Source organism: Argentina silus, assembly GCF_951799395.1.
Source record: "Argentina silus genome assembly, chromosome: 2".
Classification (NCBI taxonomy): domain Eukaryota; kingdom Metazoa; phylum Chordata; class Actinopteri; order Argentiniformes; family Argentinidae; genus Argentina; species Argentina silus.
The window spans coordinates 23054481-23077421 of NC_139656.1; the positions used below are offsets into that span (position 1 = coordinate 23054481).

Genomic DNA, 22941 nt, shown 5'->3' on the forward strand with positions numbered 1-22941 from the left:
GAGAGCAAAGGGAGGCCCTACCCAGTATTAGTATTATAGTGTTCCTAATAAAGTGCTCAGTGAGTGTATATGGTCCCAGCGGGAATCAAACCGACAACCCACAAGCGTTGTTAGCGCCATGCTCTACCAACTGAGCCACAGAGGACTCTTACCTTCATGTGTAACCCTTACTTCCTTACAGCTTCTACCAATATAATGAGTCTTGTTCCACAGCCTCTCCAAATAGGCAGAGTCCACTCTGGGAGCTTTAGAGGCGCCTGCATGCTTGAATCCTTTCAATACTGTTACTGAAATATGAAAATTATTGTTTTGAATTATTATCATTACACACTGCACCACTGGGTTCTAGAATTAGGTCCCAGGTCATTTGTGTGTGTGTATAATAACAAATAATACATACCGTTATGACTTGTAATAGTGCAGTAAAAAAACAAGCTTATAACACTGTTTAACCGTAATCATGATCCCCTATTGAAACAGTTGATCAAAGAGGAAAGGGCTCGGTCCTGTAAACTAAAAGCAAATCCATGAGATTTCCTGTTGTTCATTGGTAATTTAAACTGATGAAGTTTATAACATTTCGGGAGGAGAATTTCAAACAATGAGATGACTCGACTCAGGCGATGCACCTGCAGCTGCACCTTCATCTGCACCTGCAGCTGCACCTGCTGCTCAACTCATCAGCCCCTCACATTATATAACCAGCAGTCAACCACCTCATTGTATTTTGATCTCTGCGTCCCACCAGCACCCTGCTCCTCTTTTCTTGTCCTATCTTGTCTGGGGGGTGGGGGTTCACGCCGAGGGCTGGCCCCACTAGATGGGTGAGTTTCACACAACCCTGATCCACGATCGAGGACTGACACGTTTTACCAAGCGTGGACAGGTGACGACAAGTGGTGCATCCATGCATGCAGTATCCACATAATTCATTTCACTTTCAAGAATCAACCTACGCTCTTCTATCCCAGACTTAATAGCGGCTTCAATGGAAATGTTCTATTGAAGTTGTGATTTAGTCCAGGACTATGCTTAATCTGTCCGGTGGTAGCTTCACATTGCATCTGGAAATACGTCAATAGTCTGATGCGGCTTCTTATTACCATCTCATTTACACTAACTAAAATGAACAGAATTAAAATGCAGTAGGCCTCCATCGATCTCACCTATCATGTGTTCTCATATTACCCAGTCCATCAGAAGTCTAGGATGACCATTATAGCTTCTATCTATACAGTAATATCCGTGATCAGGAAGTCAGATAGGCTATGGAGTTTCCCAAGGGGAACAGGGGCGAGGGATTGGAATTCAGTAGTCGACCTATACCCTCCCTCATTGGAGGGTAAAATCAATTTTAAACTAAAGTAAAACGTTGTATCCAGTCCATGGATCGATAACGACTAATTAGATGGTCCAGTATTAATTGAAGCACTCTATATGAGGATGACATGTGAGGAACTGATGCTGTGAACTTGGCGCACGTAAGAGCTCGTCTGTATCAATAGATCCACCGCAGGCATGGCTACAAGAGAGCAACTGGAACAGTTTTTTACTCTGTGAAGGTAATCCACATGGCCTATTTATGTCGGTGGTGCTGCTGGCCTATGTCAGTAGCCGAGGAGGGAAAAAAACACCTGTTGATACAGATGAGATAAACAGAGGGATATTATTTGTGGACACCCGTCTCTTATGAAAACTTTCCATACAGTACATCTCCCACAAAGTTCAGTTGGAAAGACTTTTACCTGTCTTCAGCCCTTGGCTACTCCCCTATAGGTGCGCCAACATTCGCAGCGATTGCCAGGGAGGGTCATTTGCATAGACCGCCCCCGTGCTTTCGTTGCAGTGGACCGCAGTGTACTTTCTCACTCGAGGAAGTTGAGGGTTTTGGAGGGGGAGGTTACAGTAGTTTCATTCTGCAAAATATTTTCCTGAGGTTGCTCGACAGGGAGGTAAGCGCAGAAGTTACGCATGGTCTACCGAGGACATTTTAGAGAGTTATTTGGTCATATTTTGTTTGCAAGTGTCTGTTAGGGTCGGGAATCGATTGTTTTTTGTCAAGATGTCCGTTCCATTCGCTCACAACACCTCATACAGAACCGTCAGCGTTTCCTCGGATCCATCACCGACAGTTCTATCGCCGGGCAAATACATGGACGGTTCGTACAGAACTGTGAGTGTAGGGTCAGCGCCAATATCTCCGGTACAATCAACGGGCCAATACCTGGAGGGTTCGTACAGAACTGTGAGTTTAGCGACAGCGCCAATGGCTACAAATGGATATGAGACGCTGCGGTACGTCCCCGTCCAGCAGTCAATGCAACACCTCCCCGTCCAACAGTCGTACATGCTGGTCAATAATGCCCCCCAGCAGATGATGCAGCAGTCCTACATGCTGGTCAATAGCGCCCCCCAAGTACCCCAGACGATGTACTACCAGACCGTGATGCCCCGGGTCAGCGTGAGTAGCTTGGAAGACTCGGAGGTTGTATACCGACAGCAGGTTATTGAGGTGAGCTGATGTGTTGCATTATCATGATTATGTTTTATTGATTAGAATTTTATTATTGACAATGTATGTTATATTATGTGTAATATATAATATTATGTGTGATAAGGTTTCATGGGATCATGTCATTTTTTTGTGGTGCTCATGTCATTTTTGCAGTGTGACCTATGTAGACTATGCCAGATAAAACCACCACCTCTTCACGTGTGAAGATATGGAATAGAGTACAACTGACTTGAATAGAGCATATAATTAGCCTACTGTACATTTTTTTTCATTTAGTAAAATAATTTAACTCAATTTGGACAAGGCTTACAGATGTCACCTCCATTGCATGGAGTTGAGTTAGAAGGGAAACCATGGTAATGTGCATCCACACTATCTAACTATCCACACTATAAGTTATTTAGTAGTAAAGAAGCAATCTTTTGCACCAATCCAACCAATGGTCATGGTGAGAACCTCTGGCACCTGAGAAAGGCATGTTGACATGGTAGTCATCATGGGGTGTATAATTCTGACAATTAATGTATGCCTGCCTGCTGGCTTGGCTCCTACAGGCGACAATTGTATGATGCAACCACACCTAGTCAAGTTTAAACTAGCTGACACACCCTTACACAAAATAAAACAGATTCTTACTCCCTCCTGATTCAGCTCCATCTGTCATAAATGTACAGCTGTTTCGCTTTGAAGTTCATCACTCAACCAGTCCTGTAGAGATATAAAATGTGTGTAACCCCAGGCTTAGATCCAACCGTCCCCCAAGTCTCAGGCAGGGCACCTCAATAATAATGTGTGATCTCTCGTATCGCCTCCTTTACACTTACTGTACATGTAATGTATGTGTAAGTAAGGTGTAACTATGTTGTTGCTTTGCCTCCTCGCCTCACAGAATGTCAATGGGAAAGCTCCTTCTGTGTTCAGCCAGACTTCTAGCCCCGCCAAGAGCCCCGAGCCAAGCATTGAGGAGGAGGAGGTGGAGGTGGAGGAGGAGGTAGAGGAGGAGGAGGAAGAAGAGGTGAGAGAGAAAGTGCACGCACGCACGCACGCACGCACGCACGCACGCACGCACGCATGCACATACACATACACATACACACACACACACACACACACACACACACACACACATTGCACTTGCACACCTGCAAACTTAGAGGACAACGCGCTCTTAAACAGGCACACACAAGCATGTACTTACAGAGTGCACACAGACACACACCTACTGGAGCAGCTCTGTACTTGACTCAATTATTCATACACACACACACACACACACACACACACACACACACACACACACACACACACACACACAGACACAGAAATGAACTGGGACCTAATTCCAGTTCACAGCTGTTTCCCCATCACCTGTGTTTTAGGTAGAACCCAGTGGTGCAGTGTGGAGCATTGGTCAGCATTATGCTGGATGCTGGTGAGCTAGCCTACTGTAGCAACATGTTTCACATCCTCAGCTCTTTGAACAAGTCTACCCGCTGCTTTTAACAGAACAATAAGCCAGCCAGAGCTGGAAATTATTCCATTCCATATGATTAATCAGTTTCCCAGAGACACACCCATAGACCCACCCATTGGGCGAAGCTTGGCTTGTACACTACAATGCACAGTTACTGAGGGAGAACAGTATTACAACTGAACTTTGTTCATAAGTGTCATAAATGTAGGCTAGTCCTTGGTCTTGCTCAATACTAATCACACTGGGCGGAACTAGGGTGAGTCAGCCCGTGTCCCAGAAGCCTTTGCTGTGGTTGGTAGCTCCCTTTGATCTGATCTGTTGTCAGAGAGACAGATTTATGTTGTTATCACCTACTGTAGCTTTGATGCCAGTTAGCTGGGAACACCCAGTACTGCTCTTTGTTGCTGCTCACCAGTATACTTCTTCATATGGTCCTCTGTGGCTCAGTTGGTAGAGCATGGCGCTAACAACGCTTAGGTTGAGGGTTCGATTCCTGCTGGGATCATATATACTGAAAAATGTATGCACTCACTGCAATGTATATTTGTATATTTGGACGAAAGCGTCAGCTATGTATTATCATAGTCATGGCTTATTTAGGCCAAAGGTAAAATAACAATGTTAGACTCTCAAACACACACTCACACAACCACTACAAAGACTGCATCAGAGAAACCTAATAGACATCAGCGCCCAACAATTCAAGCACACACGTGCAATAACACATTACATGTTCATGTCATGTTAAAGTTTGTGTGTGTTTTTGCACAGCGCATATAAGCCTGGAATAACAATGACTCAAACCTGGCCTTAGTGGGAGTGAATTAACTGGCTGCGAGACGTAGCTCTGAATCAGAAAGTGTGGTGTGTAAGCACTGGGGGGAAATGCTGTGGGAGATGATTGAAGTCTTTCTATTGGCGTAATGAAGTAGAGTGTTCCTGTAGGTTAATTTGTATGCATGTATGTGTGTTGTAGAGGAACTACTTTTTTCAGCTCTGAGGGTGTGGGACTGAGAGACTGAGGAGTCATTTGCATGTTACCGTGGTTATTTCAGGTTGTTGTCATGTCAGTTTGTGTTTGGACAGGCCCAGTGTGTTTAATCTTACAACAAGAATTCAGTTGTTTGCTTTTCTTTGGAAAGCTCAGGAAACATGTTGATTTAATTATTGGTGTGGTTGGCAGTTTCACACGGAAGGTGATGCCAGCCAGCTTGATGATTCCTGGAAGTAGAGAATAGGTGTCTTACCTATGTATGCATGTATGTATGTACAGTGCCCTGAGTAAGTAATGGGACAGTGAGGCATTTTTTCTTCTTTCGGCTCTAGTTTGGATTCGAAATCAAACAATTACTATGAGGTTAAAGTAGAGATTCTCAGCTTTATCTGATGGTGTTTGTGTACATGATGGTTTCACCATTCAGAAATGACAACACTTACATAGTGTGTTGTCACATACATAGTCCCCCTATTTTAGGGTACCTAAAAGTAATGGGACAATTGGCTTGACAGGTGTTTCTGTTAAGTCAGGTGTGTTCTGTCACATCATTTGTGCAGGCATAAGAAAGCTGTCAATGTCTAGTATTGATTCTAGGCTTTGAGTTGTCCTTTGGAGTCTGCTATTGGTGTCTGTCAACATTGTCAACAGTCTGTCAACTTGCACTCAAGATTATTTGATTGCCATCCCACATGACAGTCGGCCTGGGGAAGGCTGATGCATACATTTTTCCAGAGAATAAACTAGGCCTTACTGCCTTTGTAGTGACTTTTTGATGGAGATTCCAGAATGTTGCTACGTCATTATATTTTCACATACGGGCGGTCTAATTGGCATTTCAATCAAGACGCTTCTCTCTGTCGTACATTCCCACACTAGGTGGGAAACACCCACTGGATTTGCAGCCTGTGGTGATAACGACTGTTTGAAAGACTGGGCTTGGTATTTTATTGGCATTCTTGTGCCATGATGATAAAGTGAGGTCCTCATCCTTGAGAGGGAGTTAACACTAGAGTTAGAAGATAGTTGCTCTCTGACTCAGTCACTATCTATCTTTCTGTTTTAAGGACAACGACTAGTGTTTACAGGTCTGGTGTACAGGTTGAAACAAAGAGAGGGAATCCTTATGCATATTTATTTTCAAGTAGTGTTCCTATCATGCTTACTATGTGGCAACCTAAATTATATAAAATTGGCCTGTGTGTGTGTGTGTGTGTGTGTGTGTGTGTGTGTGTGTGTGTGTGTGTGTGTGTGTGTGTGTGTGTGTGTGTGTATGTGTATGTGTATGTGTATGTGTGTGTGTGTGTGTGTGTGTGTGTGTGTGTGTGTGTGTGTGTGTGTGTGTGTGTGTGTGTGTGTGTGTACTTATACCGATCTCATCATAGCATTTTCATATTTCCTCTATTTCAACCACCCCTGGATTCTGTTATTGTTTACCTTCACCCCCTCACATTCTTAGCCTGTTGGAAAGCAGAAAGCTGACACTTCCCCACTCCATTTTGCACAGCCAGGGTCACAATAGCTTCCCTCTAATATTACAGTGTAACAGAGATGCCCTGGGCCCAAACTTGCACACTGACCTAGATCACAGGGGACACAGGACACAGAGAGCCTTTGTGGATGAGGCAATACACCCTTAGAGGACCTGACATACTTACAGGTGAAGTGATGATGTATTGACTTCACGTATTGGATAACTGGATATAGTTAGCTTAAGGGGATTCCTTTCTCAGATTTTACACCAAGATACACTTGTTCCATGTTTGTTTGAAGCCATTTGTATCCGTGGAATAAAGTATATGTTGTACAAAACAATGAAGTGAGGTATTAACTAACTAATGTAGACAAGGAATATGACTGGGTTTGTAAGAGCTTTGTCAAGAAGATATCTGAATCATAAAGAGGGTGTTCTTCTTTCTTTATTAATGACTATAGGATCAGTAGTGAGGTGTGTGTGTGTGTGTGTGTGTGTGTGTGTGTGTGTGTGTGTGTGTGTGTGTGTGTGTGTGTGTGTGTGTGTGTGTGTGTGTGTGTGTGTGTGTGTGTGTGTGTGTGTGTGTGTGTGTGTGTGTGTGTGTGTGTGGGACTAAACCCTGACTCAATGAGAGGGAAAGCTGGTCAGGTGTAATTAGGATGGGTGTGTGTTAATAATAGCTATAATGATTGGGTTAGGCTCAGCAGACTGTATCATCACCAACCCTTCCAAGTAGGCAGGTCTTTGATTAGTACGAAGGTATTTCAACTATGACAAACACATTATGTGATGATGTCTAGGAACACAGCCAATATGCAAATCCTAAATGCGTGCGTGCAAGATGTAGCCTGAAGAAATGGGTCTGTTCATCTTGTAGTGGTGACGGATACAGAGACAGTAGGTCTGACTGTATGGAGACAGACAGCCTTGACTCAGAGGGCAGCAGTAAGTGTTTACAGACCCTGTTGCATCTGCCCTCAGGTGTATTTTTAACCCAGTTGAGTGGCGGCGTCGAGGACCAGTGAATGTGTCTCTGTCTGTCTGTCTGTCTGTCTGTCTGTCTGTCAACACAGCCTCTATCTCGCTTTCACTGCAGATGACACCCATAGTTCAAGGACACCCTCTTCCCCCCCCGCTGGGTGATTACACCCAAAACACAGATTACTTTGAAACTACAGGGCCGATGGGCTGGGGAATGGGGGCGGTGCTGAGTGGGTGAAAGTCACTTAAGGCGGCATGAGGAGGGTTGTGAGAGAGAGATGGAGATATGAGAAGGCCGATATCTAGTTTCTTGGTTAGTTGGCGAGTGGAGCTGCTCCGTGTGGGGTCTTTGAGCTGTGCCATGTTGGTGGTCTTCCAACCGCACTTTTTTTATTTCAGCTTTATTTTGGCAGGGAGTCCCATTGAGACCAAGGTCTGTTTTACAAAGGAGCCCTGCATACACACAGTTTACAACCATACGTCATACAAAATTACAATATTATAAAACAATCAGGAAAAACTATAAAAAAATGTTTTAACAAAGAGGTCCTCGATCAAAATGTTAAATTGCCCAAGCTGCACTAGAACAACCTATTGTAATGTTCGAAGCCAACCTGCTCAAAAGCATAGTTCCTATTAGCTCCCTAGTCTGTGTAGAATCTGGTTGGACTGCTCTTCCTCTGCCACACCTGCTGTGGACCTTTGATAAGAGGGAAGAGATCAAACAGGGAACACTCTCTCTCTCACGCTCAGTCTACTGGCACTCTCTTTTTTTTTCTCTCTCTCTCTCTCTCTCTCTCTCTCTCTCTCTCTGGCACTCTAAAGTAACACCAGCCTGAAACTCACATCATGTCAGATCAGGCAACAGACGTAAACATTCCACCTCTTCTAAACTTGTACACTAGCCAAGAGATCATAACAAGGGACATTTGACACTCTTTCGTTAATCCCTCTTTTACTTATAAAAGAGGTATTGCATTGTTACTAATAGTCTACAATGGCATTTTACGGTGTAGTTTTCAGGGTAAAGATGGGCCATATATTGAGCACTGATACTGTACATACACTCACTGGCCACTTTATTAGGTACACCTGTTCAACTGCTCATCAGCCAATCACATGGCAGCAACTCAATGCATTTAGGTATGTAGACATGGTAAAGACGACCTGCTGAAGTTCAAACCGAGCATGAGAATGGGGAAGAAAGGTGATTTGAATTTTTTGACCTTTGGGATGTGATGGAATGGGAAATTCGCATCATGGGTGTGCAGGCGTCAAATCTGCAGCAACTGCGTGATGCTATCATGTCAATATGGACCAAAATCTCTGAGGAATGTTTCCAGCACCTTGTTGAAGCTATGCCACAAAGAATTAAGGCAGTTTTGAAGGCAAAAGGGGGTCCAACCCGGTACTAGCAAGGTGTACCTAATAAAGTGGCCGGTGAGTGTATACAGCCAGCCATTACAGGGCCCCACAATCCAGTTGCCAGACCCACCCTTATCCCTAAGCGGGGAAAGTTGAAACTGAGCCAGAGTCGGCTCAAAGGGCACCATCTAAGGTACTTCTCTTCCACACAAAGGCCTCCCTGGGCTAGGGAGTTGTGGCATTTGAGGAGAGATGAGCTTCAGATAGTGGATAAAGGAAGACCATGGAGCCTAATGCGGGTGGGAGGAGTCAGAGCATTATCAGTCGGCCATGAGACAGATAGAGAACTGCTCAGACTGAGTCTCTCCCCGGCCCTCCATTCCCAAAGACGGGATCAGCCTCCACCCCTGGGTGTGGCCCTGCTTTGGAGCCAGGTGAAGTCATCAGAGTCACTCCTGAAGGAAAACTGTGAGAGTCATCTGTACAATAATGCCAATGCAGGCCAGGACAACGAGAGGGGTGGAGCTGACAAACTGTTTTTAAAGCTGTCATCTAAATATTGTTTAAGCCATACTAATGTCTCATGTCTGATTCCATATACATTGTTTACTGTTATTACCATTTACAGTTAGATTTAAGTCATTTAGCAGATACTTTTATCCAAAGCAACTTACAATAATTACATTTGTCAAAGTAAGCAAATGAACTATACATCAGTAAAACCTTTGATAAGAACAAGTGCCATCGGCAGTCACAGTGAGAAAGGAAGAAAACTTTGTGTGTAGTCAGACTCTGGTAGGGCTGAAACTATCAGATATTTCGGTAATCAATTATCGATTACTCTGACGATTAATCCTAGTAATCGTATTGGGAAAAACCCTGCTTTGTTAAATGCTTTATTGAGAAAAAAATAGGCTATATAGCCTTTGCAGCTCAGAACCATTGACATAATGTGTATATATGATTAGAACCAGAACATGTTTGCTTCCTGTTTTTCAATATAAAAATGAACTTTGCCAGTAATTATTTTTTACAAATTATACAATAAATTCTAATCAAGGATTCTAATAATTTTTTGTAACTTTATTATTGGAGTAACCACCCCAGCATCCCCCCACCCCCACCCCCCGCTCCACGCTTTTGCAAACAAATGTGCGTGAGTGACAGGTGTTTGTAGAGTGAGGGAACAGTGGCTTGGTGTTACATAAGAGTTGACTCTGCTCTGTAACCAGCCTGTAGTTGTGGCCATGTTCTTACTAGCACGGTGGCAGCCTCGATCACATGGTCGTTGACTTTGTAGAAGCCATCATCAGTAGCACATCTGAAACCTGCCTCACCTGTGGATAGATTCATGGAACTGTCACAAGCTTTGAGACTCTGTTCTGGAACTGTTGATGGGATCTCTAACAATAGACCCAGATTCTGCAGGGCATGAACCTACTCTGTTTAATAAGTCTTTGACTCTGAATGTTCTAGAACAGTCAATGTAAAGTTATGATGTCAGTCATGCTACTCAATCCTTCATTCTGTCAGCAATGATTCAGCTGTATGACGGATGTAACCTGCGGCTAGGATTGTATTGTAATATGTGTACATGTGTTATTAGTGTCATGATGTAAATCATGGTAGATGTCTTGGTGACATTTTAGCACTGTGATATATTGGCACCAGCTCAGAAGAGGTGTGTCCATAGAACTGGAATAACTTTGTGGATATGTCATCATTCACTCATTGTGCATAGAAAGCATCAGCATTTTGATGTCCCCCTCTGTGAAATGTAAGTCAATATGATGGGTCAACCTTTGACCTCTCTGCAGTCATGTAGCCGTGGTTGAGGTTTCGCTCTCTCCTTTTTTCTCTCGAACACTCTCTCAACACTCTCTCTGAGTTAAACAGAGATCCTAAGAGAGGAATCTGTCACTCCCCTCTTTTGTGATGGATTGGTGTTTGTTTTGGTATTCTATTGGCTATCTGTCCCACAAAACATGAGAGTGACTTTCATTTTTACAGATGATGTTTGTCTTTTAACTTTCCCTGCTCTCTTTGTCCTCAGGAGGTGGAGGAGGTGGAAGAAGTGGAGGAGGAGATCATCAAGGTGAAGGAGAGGGTGGTGGTGAGGGTGATAGAGAAAGTGCATGAAGTGGATAGAAGGAGTGAGGTGGTGGAGCTGCCACCTGCGATCAAGATGGACACGCGGTACTTTGGAGAGCTACTGGCCGAGGTCTACAGGAAGAACTGTGACATCCACACCTGTATCTCTGAACATGTGGCCAAGATCCGTGGACGGTGGGTTGAACATTTATGACAATGTGTCTCACTTATCTTATCTTTATTTATATTTTTAAGAGAAATATAACCCTTATTTGACCATGTAAGTTGACTGAGAACATATTCTCTCTTACATTTATATATCACGATGCATCTTTGTGATATTTGTGTGCACTGTTTTGGTCTTTTCCATTTGTCCTTCCTGTATTTGAGCCAAAGGCAAACTGCCATTTCAAGCTAATTGTATGATAAAAGTTTGAAGATGAACTTGAACTCTTCCAGTGGCTGATAGGGCCTCTACTCTAACTCAGCTTGCCAGACCAGGCCATTAGGTCTGTAGAGGTTTGAGGCAATGTGTCTTCTAAGAGTCCTTGGTAGACACGGCCATAAAAGAGGGTTTCAGGTACATCATCTTTTTATTTTTATTTTTATACATAATAATTTTTTAACCAGTCCATAGCATTCAATCAGTTCTACTTTAGATTAAAGATGTGGGTATATTATTGAACTGCAAAGTTGATTTACAGTAAAGAGTCATATATCTCTTTTCAAATACACCTCAAATGCCCTATAATAAGTCGACCGACAGACGTTAAACCCCTCAGACTGTTGTGTGTACTGTGGAGGTCTATGATTCACTGAGAAAACACACCTCTGCTCATCAGCCTGTGAACCCGCTCAGACAGGACCAAGCTGATGATTTACTAGACTAGTGAGGCCAGTCTCATTTGACTAATGTGTGAACACACACACCTCTCATGTCCTGTCATGTCCTCAAGTGTTTACCTTTCCATTTCCCTGCCAGGAAACACCTCATGGACCCCAGCAACGACTACAAGGTAGGGAGGTTGGGAGGTTGGGAGGTTGGGCACTGGGAGCTTACATGACACTTTTACACAACAAGATACACTTATTGTATGGTTTAAGCAGTAATGCTTTAGTTATACAGCAAATTTTATCCTAGACTACTCATTTACTGTAGAGTGCTCAGGACCCCTGTTTAAATAGGAATAGTGATCATTCACAATGTTGTGTGGTCACTTTATATTTTGTAGCAACCACTAGGAACAGGGAAAAACAATAAATGTTTATGTTTGTGTGTGTCTGTGTGTGTCTGTGTGTGTCTGTGTGCGTCTGTGTCCGTGTCTGTGTCTGTGCGTGTGTGTGTGTTTCTCCAGGTGGAGAAAGAGGAGGTAGAGGCTCTGATTCCCAAAGGTTCGTCAGAGCTGACCAAGCAGCAGATCCGCTACCTGCTGCAGGTAAGACTTGTTCCTACAGCATGTTCCTGCCAGCCACAGCCTTAGACAGTGCCCGGAGCTGTGTGATTACCTCTAACCTGTCCTTCTCGCTTCCTTGCTGTCACTTCTTCTCACTCACTCTCTCTCTCTCTCTCTGTCCATCTATCTGTCACTTTAATTTTCTCTCACATTCCTTGCATACCTTTTACCTTTATCCCTCACTTTTTCTTCTCCCCCTCTCCCTCCCTCCCTCTCTCTCTCCCTCCCTCCCTCAGACCCGTCTGACTGCGGATAAGAGCATGCGTCTACTCCTGACCACCTTCAGTAGTCTGAGGGAGGAGCTGATCCACATGGCGGATGACCTGAAGGTAAGCAAACATTTTAAACGCTGTGAATCTTCGAGAACAGTTATTCTTTTTTAGTTGAAGTGCCCACTTGAACTGTCGCAAAATGGAGATTCTTACTGACAGCAGTGAGTTCAGTGCTGCTCATCCTCTCTCTCTCTCTCTCTCTCTGCTCTCCTAGCGTCTGGAGAGTGACAAGGAATCCCTGGAGAGAGATCTGAGCTTCAAGACTGACCAGGCCCAGCAGTATGACAGCCTCCTAGCGGCCGTGAGGGAGAACAACCGCCAGCTACAGGTAGGGGGCTCCATCATAGACGTGTGTGTGGGTGTGTTTGTTTGTGTGTGTGTGTGTGTGTGTGTGTCAGCCCAGTACAGTATGAATGTAACTCTGTCCATCAATCTCTAGGTGTCTCTGAAAGAGAGCCCTGTGTGTGTGTGTGTGTGTGTGTGTGTGTGTGTGTGTGTGTGTGTGTGTGTGTGTGTGTGTGTGTGTATGTGTGTGTATGTGTGTGTGTGTGTGTGTGTATGTGTATGTGTATGTGTGTGTCAAGCGTGCGTACGTGTGTGTAACGTGTCTCTCTCCATCCATCCCTAGATGTCTCTGAAGGAGAGCAGCTCGTCCCAGAGGACCCTGGAGACCCAGATCATGAGCAGCCGTACCTCAGACTCAGGACGGGAATACCGCATCAAAGAGCTGGAAGGCAGCAAGCGGGCCATGGAGAAGGAGAATGAGATGCTGAGACAGAAGGCAGGCTACCACCACCTCCCCTCCCCCTACGACCCTCCCCTCCCCCTACGACCCTGCCCTCCGCTGAACTCACCTCTGCCTTCCCCCTTGTCTAGAACTTCTTGAATGAATAGATGACTCTCTTTTGAGTGCGGACCAGTGATGAGTGGTTTTGAGTGCGGACCAGTGATGAGTGGTTTTGAGTGCGGACCAGTGATGAGTGGTTTTGAGTGCGGACCAGTGATGAGTGGTTTTGAGTGCGGACCAGTGATGAGTGGTTTTGAGTGCGGACCAGTGATGAGTGGTTTCGAATGCGGACCAGTGATGAGTGGTTTTGAGTGCGAACCAGTGATGAGTGGTTTTGAGTGCGGACCAGTGATGAGTGGTTTCGAATGCGGACCAGTGATGAGTGGTTTTGAGTGCGGACCAGTGATGAGTGGTTTTGAGTGCGGACCAGTGATGAGTGGTTTCGAATGCGGACCAGTGATGAGTGGTTTTGAGTGCGAACCAGTGATGAGTGGTTTTGAGTGCGGACCAGTGATGAGTGGTTTCGAATGCGGACCAGTGATGAGTGGTTTTGCGTGCGGACCAGTGATGCTAATGGGTAACTAAGGGAACTCTGAGTGTATCTCAATAGTCTCTCCTTGTCTCCTTTCCTTCACCTCCACTGACGTGAAAGGTATGGCAACACACGTTAGATTATACACTTGCGGTTCAGAGTGATTACTCACCCTGTTTCCTTGTCTGTCTGTCTGTCTGTCTGTCCAGCTGGCGGGCCAGGGCAGCAGCACCACTCTACAGGTTAAGACAGAGGAGCTGTCTCGCACCTACAAAGACCAGCTCAGCTCTCTACGCATGGAGAAGGACAAGGAACTGCAGAGCCTCAGGGTGAGAAGGACAGATGGAGGGATGGAGATATAGAGGGAAGGAGGGATAGAGGGAAGGAGGGATAGAGGGAAGGAGTCATGTCTGCCTCCTCGTCTCAGGTTCATCTAGTAGTCATTGCAGCAGCTGTAGTGGTGTTTTGCAGTAGTATTACTGTAGTACTATAGTAACAGTAGTATTGTGTGTGTGTGTGTGTGTGTGTGTGTGTGTGTGTGTGTGTGTGTGTGTGTGTGTGTGGGTGTGTGGGTGTGTGTGCGGATGTGGGTGTGGGTGTGGGTGTGGGTGTGGGTGTGGGTTCGGGTGTTTGGGTCTCTCTCTGTCTTTCTCTCTCCCTCAGTCCCAGATATTGAAGATCCAGACAGAGTTCACCACGGAGCGGTCAGGAGACAAGAGCCTGCAACTGCGCATCTCAGAGCTGCTGACAACACTGGAGCAGCGCCAGACCATCATCACACGCCAGGAAGAGGTCAGAGGGCACACAGAGGTCACACAGGGGTCATACGTGGGTCACATGACCAACACAACCCAAACTTTTCAGAAAAAAAACTTTTCTGAAAAGTTTGTCAGATGTTTTCATACCCCCCAAAATGTGTGTACATTTAGCTTAGAGTCCATCTAATTATGCAGTGCCGATATCTTCCTTTCATTTGGGAATCAGGTCTGCTGATCTCACTTGAAAGCATTTAGCTGGATCAAACCCTAACAGATGAAATGGAATAGATACAAATACATTGAAACTTTAGACTTCTTTTGAGGTATAAAACTGTTGCCACAAACTTTGCCTTTGGGGTGAATTAGCATACCATGAAAGCAACACATTCCTGAAAACCAAACCAACCGGTTTAGATGAGGGAAAACAGTAGAGAGATTTTGCAATACCTTTCCCATAAACAGTTCTCCTCCTGTTTCAGGGTCTGTCATCTCATTTGTTAGTCAAGTTTTTTTTCGTCAGGCGAGTCCAACTGCATTCTTTGTAAGAGTGTTTTTCTTAATGCTCTCTGTGGGATCGCACGCACGCACGCACACACACACACACACACACACAGCGCATTTCACCTCAGGAATGTGTTTTTCCTGACACTCACTGCTACTAATGTTAACACCTGTGTGACAGCACTGGCCCCTCCTCTCTAATTGACTGACTCCTCTCTGACAGTTTACTCCTCTCTGACTGTTTACTCCTCTCTGACTGCTTACTCCTCTCTGACTGTTTACTCCTCTCTGACAGTCTACTCCTCTCTGACAGTCTACTCCTCTCTGACTGTTTACTCCTCTCTGACTGTTTACTCCTCCCTGACAGTCTACTCCTCTCTGAACAGTGTTTACTCCTCTCTGAACAGTGTTTACTCCTCTCTGACTGTTTACTCCTCTCTGACAGTCTACTCCTCTCTGAACAGTGTTTACTCCTCTCTGACTGTTTACTCCTCTCTGAACAGTGTTTACTCCTCTCTGAACAGTGTTTACTCCTCTCTGAACAGTGTTTACTCCTCTCTGACAGGAGATCAGGCGGCTGCAGCAGGACAAGACCGACAGCTCCAAGAGCGTCACCAAGACCATCATCACCAAGAGGTCAGCTCTGTCACCTGACGCATGACACAACACAACTGCCATTACATGCATGTGCATGTGTGTGTGCCCCCTAGCTGTTCCCTTCCACAGTGGGCCGAATAGGTTACGGTTAGTTAGCCAGCTCACTTTGATAACCAATCAGGGATGAGCAGTCAGATCGTCTCCATGGCCATGGTAGGAGTTAGGATGTAATGTGGATATGATCTCTCTGCTTGTGTAGGTACAGGAACCAGTACCCCCTCCTGGGCCTTCTCAGTGATGACTACCAGTCCACGTCGCCTGTGAAGGAGGACAAGACCATCGTGATCGAGAGGTCGGGCCAGATCATCAAACAGGTAGAGGCAGCAGGGTGGCAGGAATCACTAGGTGACCACGTTAGAAAGGACAAAAGTGTCCTGCAGATCCGTTAGTAGATGAGTCATTAGGATGAGAGTCACAGCTGAGGGTTGGGGCAAGGTTAGGGTTTGGGTGAGTGGGTGAAATCAGATTTTTTTTGTGAGAAAGTAAGGACTAGTGATGTGCGGGTCGGCTATTTATGGACCCGCACCCGCCCGCAGTCTCATAGACATGACCTGAGGCCCACTTGACCCCATATCATGCAGATAAAGTAATGATCGAACCTGACCCGAACCCGCAAGTACAGCAAAAACATGGTCTGCTACAGTATGGACTGTACTGTAGGGAGCCGGGTTACTGTGAAGGTAGTCTAGAATTGCCCAATGGCGTAATATTTGGCATTTACTCTGCTCACTACCAAGCAACGTGCTAAACAGTATGCTATAGGGGCCTAGGTTACTGAGATGGTTGTGGTGGTAGTGAGAGGGTTGTGGTGGTGAGTGAGAGGGTTGTGGTGGTGAGTGAGAGGGTTGTGGTGGTGAGTGAGCGGGTTGTGGTGGTGAGTGAGAGGGTTATGGTGGTGAGTGAGAGGGTTGTGGTGGTGAGTGAGAGGGTTGTGGTGGTGGTGAGTGAGAGGGTTGTGGTGGTGGTGAGTGAGAGGGTTGTGGTGGTGAGTGAGAGGATTGTGGTGGTGGTGAGTGAGAGGGTTGTGGTGGTGGTGAGTGAGAGGGTTGTGGTGGTGGTGAGTGAGAGGGTTGTGGTGGTGAGTGAGAGGATTGTGGTGGTGGTGAGTGAGAGGGTTGTGGTGGTGAGTGAGAGGATTGTGGTGGTGGTGAGTGAGAGGGTTGTGGTGGTGGTGAGTGAGAGGGTTGTGGTGGTGGTGAGTGAGAGGGTTGTGGTGGTGGTGAGTGAGAGGGTTGTGGTGGTGAGTGAGAGGATTGTGGTGGTGGTGAGTGAGAGGGTTGTGGTGGTGGTGAGTGAGAGGGTTGTGGTGATGAGGAGAGGGTTGGGTTCTCCCTGTGTCATCACTGCTTAGCCAAGCAACAGTAGAGGTTCGTGCTGCTGTGTAGGGAGCTGGGTTGCTGAGAGGGTCATGGTGATGGATGTCTCTGTGGTCCTGGCGAGAGCCAGACGTCTGATGGCGTAGAGGGGACTTGCTAAATTCTGCCGTTGTCTGTTACTGAAATTAGTGGACGTTCTCTCTCGACTCTACTAAATTTCGCATTAGCTTAGTGGATTTTTCATCGCAGAGGCAACTTCTTGGCATCCTTGTCATGTTTGTGAGAGTCATGCGATGGATAGTAAGTTTGGAATGGCTTCATGGGGACAGCAGCACAGACTTTTACACTGAGGGCTAAAATAGGACATCTTCTGCTAGCTCCCAGGTCTCTCAGCACATCTAAAGGCAAGGCTTTGGTCCCTAGACTAACCAAAACAACACCGTCACTGAGAGGGTTAGAGATCAAGCTTTTTCTATTTCCAAGGAAACACTAAGTTGGAAACAGTGAGAAAACAAATATTTGCTTTTTATCCACTAAAGCAAGGGCAAGGGTTTGCTTGCTACCTCTTTCCCAGAGAATTGTTTTTCTTTCTTCATTATAAAGCTGTTGGATCAGTGTTTCACGTTGTAACGCCTGTATCCGTGTTCTGTTTACCCTGAACAGGAAATCTTTACATCCTCTTAAAGAAACTGCTTCTCTCTGACAGGAATGAACAACAAGAAGAACCAGACGTCCCTTCCCTCTCTCTCTCCCTCCCTCCCTCCCTCCCCTCCCTTCGCATGCTGCCCTCTCCCCCTCCCTTGTCCACAGGGCTTCTGGGTTGGTGGTGGTTAAAGACCCCTAAATTTGGGATGAATGATTTGGGCCAGATGGGGTTTGTATGGAGGCATTGCTGTTTGGTGGGATGAGAACTAGACACACAGATCATTAATGACCCAAATATTACTAAACCTAAGTTGGCATCTCATGCTACAGCAAACAGGGGTGGGTAAAGGGAGGGTGGTGCTTACGCTGCCTCCATGGAGCCACCATAGCCCTGCTAGCCTTTGGGACCATTCATTATTCCTATACCGTAAGTGATAGGGGAGTTACTATGGTTGCTATGCATGTAAATATAGAAGTTTAGTTATGTTGAGTGGCAATACGCTTTGCCATTTTTTTATTTTTTTTTATTATTATTTGCATTTCTTTTGTGGTAATGGTAGCTGTTATTCGTGTGATCTTTTGGATGCATTTTGTTTTGAGGTATTTTTATCTGTATATGTTAATAAGAGGTGCATGGGTATGTGTTGCTGTTTACATATTGTTTTGATATGTTTTGAATGAGGGTTTATTTAATGGAGTGCTTGGTGATATTGGGGTTAAGAAATGGGGAGTGGGATTGGGGGGTTAAGCAGGTGTGTGGAATAGGATGGATTGGAAAGTGATTGGGCCTTGGTTGTATTTGGTTTAAGATGGTGGAAGATGGTTTTAGAAGCACAATATTTGGAGAAAAACTGTATGTTGAGTGTCTTTCTTCTAGTGTGTTGTTGCAGTCTTGGGACAGGCCTTCTTCTTCATCCCAAGGCAGCAGCAAATAAAAAGCTTAGTGGGGTAGCCTGTATAAATGAAAGATAATGATATAACATAGACTGCAGGGCTGGTTTCCTAGATACAGATTAAGCCTAATCGTAGGATATAAGGCATCTTTAATGAAGATTCTTTATTGAAATCTGTGATCTGTGTGGCAGTGGTCGAGCACCATGGCCTACAGTGCACACATATGCCCATGCGTCAGCACAGGGTTAAATCCAGCCCATGCCCTGCTGACACTATCAACCTTACTATATATATATATATGTATGTCTGTCCTCTCCACTTCAAATGCATGAATGTCTAAGTAACACAAGTGATGTTATGCATGTTCTGTCCAAGTAGATATAGTTTTGTTTATTGTCGATTTTTCTTCTATAAAAATAGAGCCTTGGAGTTGGGCCTAGTCAGCGAGCGCAGTATTCAGCTCAGTGTTCATCCAAATTAACACCAACCCTGCACACACTACTGGAAATACATGTCTAAGCTACATTCAAATCACGATTCAAATGTAAACATGTCACTTTTTAGGTGCGTTTTGTTTTTTCTTTTCAGCCACTGAAATGTGAATGTTGGGGTTGGCGCTAGAACACAGTATGTCAAAGTGAAACAGATTAAATCATAGGTGCTGCATGCAAGTACTATTTTGAGGTGCGGTTTTCTGTCACACCATCAATCAAACAGCACACAGCGAGACAAAGAAAACTGTAGGAAAGAGGAGTTATTGTGTACAGTAGGGCCAAACAGAACACTAAAACAAAGGTCACGACTCTTCACCTCTGGTCTTTGAGGGCTGCAGTGTCTGCTGGTACAGTAATTATCTAATGAATGTCACTGATTGGCCAGGGAGTGTACCTGCTCAGTTGAATATATTAAAGTTGAACTGATTAAATAAGGCAGTGATTGGAACCAGCAGCCACTGTTGCCATGGAGTCCTTGTTGTGACGAGCTCTTGACAAAATGAATCTGATACACTATATTCACCAACAGGTGGCGCTGTGAGGCAACAATATGTTCTACACTGTGTCGTGTCCTTGTCATGTTAGTTTTAAGGCTGCACTGTGTTAAGGCTTTGTTCATCACCATGTTAGAGAAGTAAATAAGCTCTAATGTTAGTCATACACTGATAGATTTGTCATGTTCATTTAATCGTATTGTCATGTGACTGTACTTGTTTCTAGTTTGAGGTACTGCTTGTCTGCATTCTCCAACTTCCAATCATTTAGTCAATATCACCTAGCCAAGGGCCTCATCCCTTTATCCAACCATTTGTTTGTTAATCTATTCTGATGGGATTATTTGTTGTTATACTCACTGTCTAAATAAAATGTTTATTGTCTACATGAGCCTTGCCTTTAATTTTCATGTATGCTTATGTTGTTATTGTATGATGCAATATGTTTTTGTTTTGTTTATTCAATCTAAGAGGAGTATCTGCGATCTCTATGTTTAAGTTTTTATGGTGTTTCCCTAACAAAGCTTCACATCAGAGCTGGGTGGCGTGTTGGCATATGAATTGGCTGGCATATGAGAATGTTATTGCCATGGAACATTTGGTGGCAGCATAGTGGTTAGTTTTTTTTTCCCCTCTAGAACTCGATATATCTAACTTGTGCCCTCAGTCAGTCGGGGTCACCTCCCCCAACCATCCTGGTGCTTTTACTATACCGTCTCCTGCCAGCAGAGGGGGCCAGCGACACACAGGCTTGCCCCGGTGTCAGGGGAGTGATAGGGAGCAGCCTCTCTGCTCTGAGTGAATGAGGTCATGATAGCTCTGTAGGGCTTGGCTGTCAACCATTTTGAGTCCATTCACTGATCTGTCTGACGATGCACACATGGCCTGGCCTGCTATTAGTAACACTATCTCTCTCTCCTCGGTAGCGGTAATAACAGTCGTAGTAGGAGACATGGTGGTACAGTAGTCGTCATTGCAACACTAATAGAACTAATGGCAGTGGTAGTTAAGTGATAGTGTAAGTGATAGCATTACAGGATGTGTTATTCTTGTCGTCGTAGATGGACTCATTACTCTTAATAGTAAACTGCAATTGTTATTGATTGCAGGTGTGAAATGCTTAATCAAACTGAGATGTTTTGTGAAATTCTTTTGTGACACATTTCTTGACTGAATTGATTACATGGCCAATTTTATGCATGCTTCATGAATTAGTGATGGGCGGGGGGGGGGGGGGGGGGGTTGCTGGTCTTGTAGATACTCCATTGCTTCTGGAGAATGGAGTTGGAATTCTATGGCTTCTAAAGGCTGCTGATGTTTTGTCTTCAGTGCCAGAGGTTCTACACAGTAAGTTTGAGTCTGTCTGAGTCCATGCAAAAACACACATACGCGCACGCACACACGCACACACGCTAGATGGGGGAGGCAGGGGGAGGCAGTGGGCTAGATGGGGGAGGCAGTGTGGGCTAGATGGGTGAGGCAGTGGGCTAGATGGGGGAAGCAGGGGAAGGCAGTGGGCTAGATGGGGGAGGCAGTGGGCTAGATGGGGGAGGCAGGGGGAGGCAGTGACCTAGATGGGGGAGGCAGTGGGCTAGATGGGGGAGGCAGTGGGCTAGATGGGGGAGGCAGGGGGAGGCAGTGACCTAGAGGGGCGAGGCAGTGGGCTAGATAAGGGAGGCAGTGGGCTAGTTGGGGGAGGCAGTGGGCTAGATAAGGGAGGCAGGGGGAGGCAGTGGGCTAGATGGTGGAAGCAGTGGGCTAGATGGGTGAGGCAGGGGGGGCAGTGGGCTAGATGTGGGAGGCAGGGCGAGGCAGTGAGCTAGATAGGGGAGGCAGTGGCTGAGGCGGGGAGACAGTGGGCTAGATGGGTGAGGCAGGGGGAGGCAGTGTGGGCTAGATGGGGGAGGCAGGGGAGTGGCAGTGTGGGCTAGATAGGTGAGGCTGGGGGAGGCAGTGTGGGCTAGATGGGGGAGGCAGGGGAGTGGCAGTGTGGGCTAGATAGGTGAGGCTGGGGGAGGCAGTGTGGGCTAGATGGGGGAGGCAGTGGGCTAGATGGGTGAGGCAGGAAGAGGCAGTGTGGGCTAGATGGGTGAGGTAGGGGGGAGGCAGTGTGGGCTAGATGGGGGAGGCATGGGGAGGCAGTGTGGGCTAGATGGGTGAGGCAGCGAGAGCCGGGGTAATGGGGAAGCATTGATTATGGCTGATAATTCAGGGCTTTGATGTGGATAATGCAGTCTCTCTCTTCCTGCCTGCACTGCCTTTGCACTGTAAGCCCCTGGGGCCAGAGAGGATATTGGGTTTACAGAGTGTGTGTGTGTGTGTGTGTGTGTGTGTGTGTGTGTGTGTGTGTGATGGATGGAGAGAGAGAGGGTCAAAGAGGGAGGGTTTGCTCATGTGCATTTGTGAGTGTTTGCACCTGTAGGCCTAGGAATATATGTTTCCAAATAATTCATTATTTTCCATTTTGATTTTACAGTTGCACAGTGTCTGCTCTCTTTCCCTCTCTCTTTCTCTCTCTCTCTCTCACACACACACACACACACGCACACACACACACACACACACACACACACACACACTCTGCCTGGGGAATGTGTGAGTGGCAGCTCCCTCTCTGGCCCCTATCCACCCCTCTTACCCTTGTAACCAGGACCCCTGCTATGGGTCAGTGGTGCCCCCTCCCCCCCTCAGAAGCCTCCCTGCTGACTCTGAGACCCTGTCAGGTCGAGAGGGGCACATACCACACACCCTCTTCGCCCTTAACCCCCCCCCATACCTCCCCCCCCCTCTCTCTCTCTCTCTATCTTTACCTGACCCCTCTCCCTGCCCTGGTCCAAACCCATTTTGTCGGTGCAGTGCCCCCCCCTGCACCCCAATCACCCTTCATGTCTGTCTTTTTGACCTTTGACCCAGCAGAATAACCTTGTTTGACAGCTGCCCTGTCATGTAACTCTTCTCTCTCTCCCCTCTCTCTCTCTGTGCTCTGCTGTGGACTAGAGTGACTCAGCTCCTCTTTCCCCCATATGATGTCATTATGGACTACTCTGCTTGGAAGCACTGTATGTCCACTCCTTGATTGTACAATAAAGACTTAGTCAAATAAAACAAAAACCTCCTCCCTATGTCTAAACTCTACCCCTGTCTCTATAGCTAACCCCCCCCCCCCCCCCTCCTCCAATACCTCTCTCATTCTTTCCACCTTTCTCACTTCAATCTCCCTTACGCTTCCTCATTCTCTCACTA

At 45.9% G+C, this 22941-nt stretch overlaps 1 protein-coding gene across 2 annotated transcripts; it reads left to right on the plus strand.

Moving 5' to 3' along the window:
* The first annotated feature begins 1886 nt into the window (after positions 1–1886).
* Positions 1887–20089, plus strand: pof1b (POF1B actin binding protein). Of its 2 annotated transcripts, none has more exons than XM_083697372.1 (13): positions 1887–2512; positions 3405–3530; positions 10860–11089; positions 11877–11910; positions 12250–12330; positions 12585–12677; positions 12835–12948; positions 13249–13401; positions 14149–14268; positions 14603–14731; positions 15764–15834; positions 16055–16169; positions 17835–20089. In XM_083697372.1, exons 1-13 carry the CDS (start codon positions 2063–2065, stop codon positions 17853–17855), a joined length of 1737 nt encoding a protein of 578 aa, XP_083553498.1. In that variant the 5' UTR covers positions 1887–2062; the 3' UTR covers positions 17856–20089. The 2 variants fall into 2 exon arrangements, with proteins under 2 accessions (XP_083553498.1, XP_083553499.1); XM_083697373.1 differs by having other exon boundaries at positions 17878–20089.
* Positions 20090–22941: the final 2852 nt, after the last annotated feature.

Excerpts from the sequence above, each read along its gene's own strand:
- pof1b (XM_083697372.1), top strand. The coding sequence starts at position 2,063 with ATGTCCGTTCCATTCGCTCACAACACCTCATACAGAACCGTCAGCGTT. Across the intron at positions 13,402-14,148 it reads ATGAGATGCTGAGACAGAAG|CTGGCGGGCCAGGGCAGCAG; the intron begins GCAGGCTACCAC and ends CTGTCTGTCCAG. Across the intron at positions 15,835-16,054 it reads AAGACCATCATCACCAAGAG|GTACAGGAACCAGTACCCCC; the intron begins GTCAGCTCTGTC and ends CTGCTTGTGTAG.